General features: G+C 41.0%; 2 protein-coding genes across 2 annotated transcripts in view; both read right to left on the bottom strand.

Moving 5' to 3' along the window:
* Positions 1-7,934, bottom strand: part of zgc:171482 (zinc finger protein) — a 108,820-nt gene that overhangs the window by 28,870 nt on the left and 72,016 nt on the right. The gene's annotated exons all lie outside the window — the stretch shown is intronic.
* Positions 4,405-5,615, bottom strand: marveld1 (MARVEL domain containing 1). Its single transcript, XM_037679338.1, has one exon. The coding sequence runs from the start codon at positions 5,389-5,391 to the stop codon at positions 4,897-4,899; it is 495 nt and encodes a 164-aa protein (XP_037535266.1). The 5' UTR covers positions 5,392-5,615; the 3' UTR covers positions 4,405-4,896.

The raw sequence follows: 7,934 nt of genomic DNA, 5'->3' as shown, positions 1-7,934 counted from the left end.
ATCTATCTATCTATCTATCTATCTATCTATCTATCTATCTATCTATCTATCTATCTATCTATCTATCTATCTATCTATCCATCCATCCATCCATCCATCCATATATATGTGTGTGTGTGTATATACACAACATTAATACATGAGTAATTCACATATATTACATGTCCGTGTATGGTGTGTGTGTGTGTGTGTGTGTGTGTGTGGACACTTCATTAGTGACATGAGTTCAGCAGTGTGATGGCTTGTGGGTTGAAATTGTTGCAGAACCCGATGGTTCTGGTCCTCAGGCTGCATCACCTCCTACTCCACCTTTAAGATAAGGTTTAAAGATGCATTAAGTTCAAATCTTTCTTGAAGTTGGTGGCCAGCTCTTCAATTATTTCATTTCCATTGATGCAATGAGAGTGGCTTTAAATCAAAAACTTGCTTGACTTTCTTAAAAAGTGTTCATGTCATGGAAACTCTGATGAATCCTTGGCTTTCTTTAAAAGACTCAGTGATCATTCACACTCTTCTCTTTAATTCCCACTTTGCTTTGGCGAGATTTAATCAGTTTAGACTAATTTTATCTCTTCAGTTGAAATCTGTGCACCTACCTGCTTTGTTTGATACCTGGAGCAGGTCACGGGGGTACCCAGAGAGCTCATAGGGAATTTTCTCACCTCTACTAAACAAGGCTTAATGTATGTGTGCGTCCAATCATCTTAAATGTCATGGCAATAATCTGAATAAAAACAATTTATATTCAGCACAGTGAACATGCTCACATACGGAGAAACAGTGCATGATTTTCTATCTCAGATTTTAAATTTCAGACCTCATTATGGATTTTGTCAAAGGTTTCCAATGCAGCTAACATTCTTTTCCATGAGCTTAAAAAACAAACAACAAAAAAAAAAAAAACAATGTGGTATTAAAAAAAAAATATTCAAACAAATTTCGTGTTGCTCAATTGCACCATCTTGTGCATAAATTATTAATTGCAAACTGAGCAGGTAAAATATCAAATATAAAGATGCACAAAGAGGAATGATTCTTTTAAAGTCAGATGAGTGAAGTCAGAAACTGTGATCCCAATCAATTCTTTTAGTCATGCGATTATTATTTTTATGTCTGTCGGACATCATTCTTTGATCAATGTTTCATTTTGTTTTGTGCGACGTTACAAAATGTCTAAAACTTTATGGGGAAGAAAGTTCACTGTTTTGGTTTAAAGTCAGAGGGATTTTGTGTGTGTGTGTGTGTGTGTTTTCTTCGCACGAGTAAAGAAACAATCAAAGAGTCATAATTTTCTTCGATGCACTGTTTTAGTTAAAACCTTTAAAAGTGTTTCACCTTTTCTTTATGATGCGTCTTCTGATCTAAGTGGTGTGCGAACGTGTGTAGGTTCATAAGTTTTACTAGAAGCCAAACAGGAAATCACCAATTCAGCCACTCTCTTAGCCTTTCTCAGATCTGTTCTTCCATTCTTAGGGAAGTAGTGGTATTTTCAAGGCTCTATAAATAGATACCATTAGTACCCACCACTGAATGCCATTACCCTTTAAACACCACATGAACACTGAGCCTATTCAGGAATATGACCTTTCCAGATGTTTACAGTTTCCTAACATGTATAGGAGTTCTAAAACTACAAACAAGGCTGCCACACCCGGGTCTGTGCCATCTCCAACCTCACAGAGAGGAAACGTCAATGTGCGCTTGAACTTTTAGGATATTCTTACCCATCTTCCTCTTGTATTATTATTTTTTTTACAAGTAGTTACACAGCCTCTGGTTCCTCGTCCTCAGCAGTGGAATGTGCATCTCAGCAGTAGCACTTAAAATGTGGTGAACGGGGCACTGCTGTGAGTGGGCGTCTGTGTTTTTGTGTGTCATGTGGGAACGTGCGGACTCCCAGGCCAGACAGGAGACAGAGTCTGGCTGCAAACAAGAATTTGCAATTTGATAGAACAGGAGAGCTTCCACTCAGAACATGTGTGGGCATAAATAGGTACCCCCCTCTGGAAATATGCTGGGTAAGGAACGCACTTGAAACCTTGTGGAACAGCCATACCTGGATGTGCAGAAAACCTAACGTTTGAAATATGAATGCAAATTCACCTTATGGAAAAAATGACGGGAGCAAAATTTAATGGAGAAAGGTTTTTGGTCAGTGCGGCTGTTCTTAACATTCTCCTAGGATTTCATTACAAATCGTATAGTACAAATTTTACTTTATTTTTTTCAGCCTATATGTTTCCACCCCTGAGCTATACAGGTTGTGAGGCGTTTAGTTCTGCTCTTAACGCCTCACAAGAGATCAAAAAGTTTTAATTCATTCTCCTCCTTGTCTCTTGTGTTTTAATGCTCATAAAAACTGAATTACATTTTCCATTCATGCATATGTGCACGATGAAATGCACAAATGAGTTCCAGCTTTTATTTTCAAGTGTTACTCCTATAAGTCGGTGAAGTATTTCTATACTTTGACAAAATCTGAACCCGTTCCCATCTTTGATTTTGACTCACCCGTCTTGGCTGCTCAAATTCTGCCATTCATGGATTAAACAAAATTGTTTGTGTTGTTCAGGATTAGACAACTTTTCACTCAATCTCAAATTGAACTGAGTCGAGCATTTGTTAACTAAACATATTTTTGAATTAAAGTGAGCAACACGTTTGTTATGATATGTTTTCACTCACACGCTGCCTTGATTCAGTTTAAGGCCCGTGGGCCAAATCTGGCCCTTGTTAACATCTTTTGAGGCCCACCAATATTATAATTTAAACGAAAAATGTGTTTATTCTTCTCATTTTGCTTCAAATAATAACTTAATGTCAGTTTCTCATGACAGTTGACGAACTTTGATGTCAGAAAAAAAAGGTTGGATTTTTCTGTATTTGATTTTGATGTGCAGGCGCAACAAAAACCATCAAATGGGACCAATTTAACTCCTGTTTATGAACCTAGAACCAAGAAAAGATGTCAAAGTATCTGACTTGGGTTAATACAAAGTACATTAACTGAAATTGGCCCATGACTTGGAAAAAGGTTTTAAACTTTGCTCCATTCATGCAACTGAGTTTGACATGGCTCAAGATTTTCACTTCTATCTCACAATAATAAAAAAAGCTTTTCAAAGCCGTTATTTAATCTGTCAAAACTATATTTGATAAACGCTTGATTCAACTTCACATTGTGGACAAACATTTGGACTTTATGATTCAGTTTTATGCTTCCTGCCAGGAAACTTTCATTAGTTTTTTTTACTTCCGTTCCTAACAGCAAAGTCTGACAGGATGTCGTGCCTCGGGGAGGGGGAAGGAAAACTGCTTGAAGGCGTTTTGGAGACTTATCCTACACACAGGAAACGTATCTTTAGACGATCAGCCAAAAGAAAAAAACAACTGGCACTCTAAACTTGATCCCAACTTTATCTATACGCAGGATTTTTGAGGAATTTTCCTGATCAGATAAAAAAAAAAAAAAAAAAAGCTCTTTTGATAGCCACATTTTTGCACACATTCAACCTTGTTACATGGGATGTGATGTTTCAGACAGAAAATAGATCTTGACTAACAGAAGGCCTGCGAGCTCAAGGTTAAATGAAGAGAATCTCTCTGGCTTTAAATGTTAGTTTTCTGAGTCACTGGTTTGTGTCAGTATATTGATGCCTGGATTTTATTTGTGCAGCAAACGGAGCTGTTGTGTGCCGTCTCCACCGGCTGTGACACGTGGACGGGACATTTCTGTGGAGCTTTCCAGTGGGAGAAGTGTGTGTGTGTGTGAGATGGGGGGAGTTCTTTGCTTCTGAACACTTGGACAGAAACATAGAAACCTAGTTTCTATCCAAGTTCTGCAGCTGGTTTAACATTAACGCTTCTGTATCTCAGGCCGTCCACACATTAGTTGTACTCAAAATTAATATTCCAGTACAGCAGACACTGTTCCAGGGTGTGAATTTGGGTTCTGATAAAACATGTTTTCAAGAAGCTCATGCTGACTGAGCAGATGAGACCATCTTCTGCTGCTCAGCTTCGTTCTCATTGGTGGAAGTTCAGTCCACCTCCAGAACCCAAACCAACTGTTCCGGTAAGAACAAGCCTCCTCCCAGACTATTTGTCATTGCTCTTTACCGGCACACATGCGCTCTTTATTACATGCACATTTTGGGCTTTAGGTCAGAGGCACTCTCTGAAAAAGATCCCTTTCATGATTTCAGACAGAATGATCTCTGCTGACTGTTTTGATCTCCTCAACACAGGAAGTTCCTAAAGACTGAGGTCACTGATCCTCCCAAATATGTGTCTCCTTTGAAAAAAAATACCATCTCTTTCTGAAAATTAATCACTGAGCACTTTACTTGAACAGGCTTCCATTCACAAGAGAGTCACAAAACAACTGAAACGTCTCACCGCTTCTCATTCTACACCTTTATTCTTCTCATTTATATATATAAATATATATAAAAGGACGCCTTTGTTCAATACGCATGTTGCAGCACCACTCATATCCCTGGTGTGGAAGTTGTTGTCACAACCTTGTTGAGTTTACAGCATTTTGACAAAACATGAAATGTTAAAAAAGACGAAACAAAAAACACCTGGATGAAAAGATAATAGTATAGTTTAAGTTATTATTTGCCGCTGTAGAAAAAACATATTAAAAAAATGGATTAAAAATGTGGAAAAACAAACAAGCACACATAACATATATTAATGCTGTTTTATATCCCCTCTTTATGTTATAACGGTTCTTACTGAGGGGATGGATGGATGGATGAAACTCCCATAAACCTTTGGCACCTGAATGCATCATGACACATCATGCGTGCTTGGAGACAGATCCTTAAGTGAAATGACAGTGAAGTGAACTATTCCTCATCTTGCAGTGGACACTCCATCCCATGGCCGCTAGAAGACCGTTCTCTCCCCCCGACACTTCCTGCACCCCCCATAAATAATGGACAGCAGGTAAGTGACGCAGCACAGGCAGGCGAACACGGAGGCCGTCAGGTAGACCTTGTACAGACAGTGGTGCGGGTACTGGTCCAGGTTGCAGAAGGAGTTGCGCTCCGTCTTGCGGATCATGATTCCTATGGCCGGCAGGTAGAGCAAGGCGGCGGCCACGTCGTGCGTCAGGTTGGCGCACGGCCAGCGCTGCCCCCCCAGCAGCGGGACCAGGTCCTGCTTGTCCAGGAGGGTGAGGAAGAACAGGGCGAGGGTGAGGAGCCAGAAGAAGACCGCCACGAACAGGACGAAGTGGATGGGACCCTCGTATTTGTTGGCAGCGATGGTGACCCACAGTCCGGCTCCGAACACGATCTGCAGGATCCGGCTGATCCCCAAGAAGCTCCCGAGGAACTTCAGGATGTTCTGCTTCACCTGCGGCTCAGGTTGGGGTGGCATCTCTCTCCTCCGCTCCAGGCAGTCGCAGGCTCGTCTTTTCCCCCACAACAGGGCGGATGCTTTTGTGTTTTGGCCAGCTGCAAACAGCTGGAGAAAAGTTGAACGAGCAGGTTTTTGGAGGGCGGAAACGGGCTCCAACAAAAGTGCCAAAGTTTGGGAATAAATGGGAACTCTGTGTTCTTTCCACAGCCCCGGGGTTTTGAAATCACAGTTTCGTCTCTTCCGTTTCCTCCTTGAATGTAGAGCCTGTGTTGGGATGGAGGTGGGGGTGGGGTTTGATGGAGACAGGGGGGTTGGTCTGTAATTTAAACCCCGCTCCTCCTCTGCTGGACTGACGGGACTCATCCATGGGCTGTTGTAGCAGCTTTGCAACTTTTTTTTCCCTTTTTACACAAATATGACTAGAAATGTCTTTCCAGATATTAAAAAAGTTGTTTTTTCTTCAACAGTATGATCGGTTCTGTTGGAACTGGATCTGATGATGATGATTCTTGTCCTGTTCATGAGTCATCCGGCACAGGATCCTCACATGCCGCGTTTTGTCCTCACATTAACAACCGGCTGTACCCGCTCCAGCCTGACCCACTGACGTCACCTCAAAAAGCGTTCAATACAAAAACAACTGGACTTTATTTGTAACAGAAGACGTTTCGCTCCTCATCCGAGGAGCTGTCCCAATTCAAACAGCAGTGAGTGAGAATCAGGTTATAAGGCTGAGTGAGATAAGACACACACACATATGTAGATTGGCAAGTCACACCTAAACACCTTAACCATAGATATCATATAATCACTAGATCCCTCATTGGCTGCTGCGGCGCAGGATTTTCGGCCGCCATCTTGGAGCGGTCGTCCTTATTTGGTTAAAGCAGATGTCTCAGCAGCTTCGCAGCTTATTCTAATCGACGGACTTTTGACGTCAGGTCTCGGGGGATAACTTTTCACAAGTAAGATGAACATATTATTGTTAGTATTTTGTGAATATAATATTACTGTACTGTATTTATGTCCACCAGCTGATGTGATGTTCAGTGTAACACGGTGTTCATATGCAATGAAGCTGACTGAGATCTGATGACAGGAATATTTTTCTAACAAGCATACTCACTATTTCAGTAGCTTTGGTTCATTATCAACAGATATGTATCAAAACTGGAGTTTTGTTTAAGTTCTAGGATATAAAAAAAAATAAAACTAGGGAGAATATAGGAAATAGAAAATAAGATTGACCTCGTTTGTACAATGTTTTTGTGTAGACACAAATCTCCTGTTTTCATTTTGAAGGTTTCCCAAAGAACAAGATGTGAGGAAGAGGTGGAAGTATCTTTGAGGAGGATTCATCTGAGCAGTGAGGATTTTAAACTGGAGGATTTTGATCAAACTGATCAGACTGTCCGACTGAGAGATGGTGTGGTACCATCGGTTCTCCTTCAAAGAGTAGGAGCATCATTATAAGTTCATTAACGTTCATAAATTTACATATTTTATTGTCAGTCACAAGGTGAGACACCTCCATGTGTTTATTTGAACAGGTAACTATAGACTGTAAAGTTCATATTCATGATGTTTTTTATTTCAGCCTGAAAACTGCAGGACTACAGGAACTCAACAAAAGCTGGAGCTGCTCTGTCTGTGGCCTCTCAGGAACGTGCACATCACACACACACACACTCTTAGGAACGTGCACGTCACACACACAACCTCGGCCTCATGATGTGAGTATTTCTATTTTAAACTTTTATTTTTCATTTACCTTTATTTATCCAGGTAGTCTCATTGAGTCACAAGAACTCATTTTCTAGAGAGACCTGTTTAGGAGCAGATGGTGGGGGTTGAGTGCCTTGCTCAGGGGCCCAGAGTGGGGCCAATGAGGATGGAGGCAGGTGTGGGTGTTTCACCTTTTCCACCCACATTTTGATGTTGACGGTACTGGGAGTTGAATCTGTGACTTTCCGATCACAGGCCCATCTTCTAACCTCTGCTCCACCACTCCCCCACATAACATCATATCATAATGGTCATGGTCATATTAAAATCTCACTGGTTTCCATCCAGATGTGTTAAACAGCTACTTGTCCCCCTGATGTTTACAGGTGGCTGTGGTAAGTGGATGAAAAGCCTGGCATGAACAAGATGATGCTGGAGATCATCATTTGACGAGAGCTCCCACCTTCTACCTGTGAAGAACAAGAGCAGCTCAGTGATTCCCTCAAGGCTCAGTGAAGGTGCTGAGAGCTGCAGAGAGGCTGATCCATGGAGCTTCAACACAGCAACCTCCAAACATGTCCACCCTCACACACATCGTCCGTGAAGAGATTGGACCAGAGCACAAGATAATAAGACAGTGATAACAACGACAACAACAATAAACATTCACAAATGATTCATACAATTTTTTCAATTGTTTGTTTGTTTTACAATTGAAAAACAGTTTGTTATCCACTGTTGTCATCACTCTTTGTTAAAATACAGGTCTCTCTTGTAAATGAGTCCTATTGGCTCAATGGAACTAACCTGTATCAATAAAGGTTGAATGAATATAA

This window comes from Nematolebias whitei, chromosome 1, assembly GCF_014905685.2.
Source record: "Nematolebias whitei isolate Nwh7 chromosome 1, NemWhi1, whole genome shotgun sequence".
Classification (NCBI taxonomy): domain Eukaryota; kingdom Metazoa; phylum Chordata; class Actinopteri; order Cyprinodontiformes; family Rivulidae; genus Nematolebias; species Nematolebias whitei.
The sequence above is the reverse complement of the archived record's forward strand: the minus strand, read 5'-3'. Positions and strand labels throughout refer to the sequence as shown.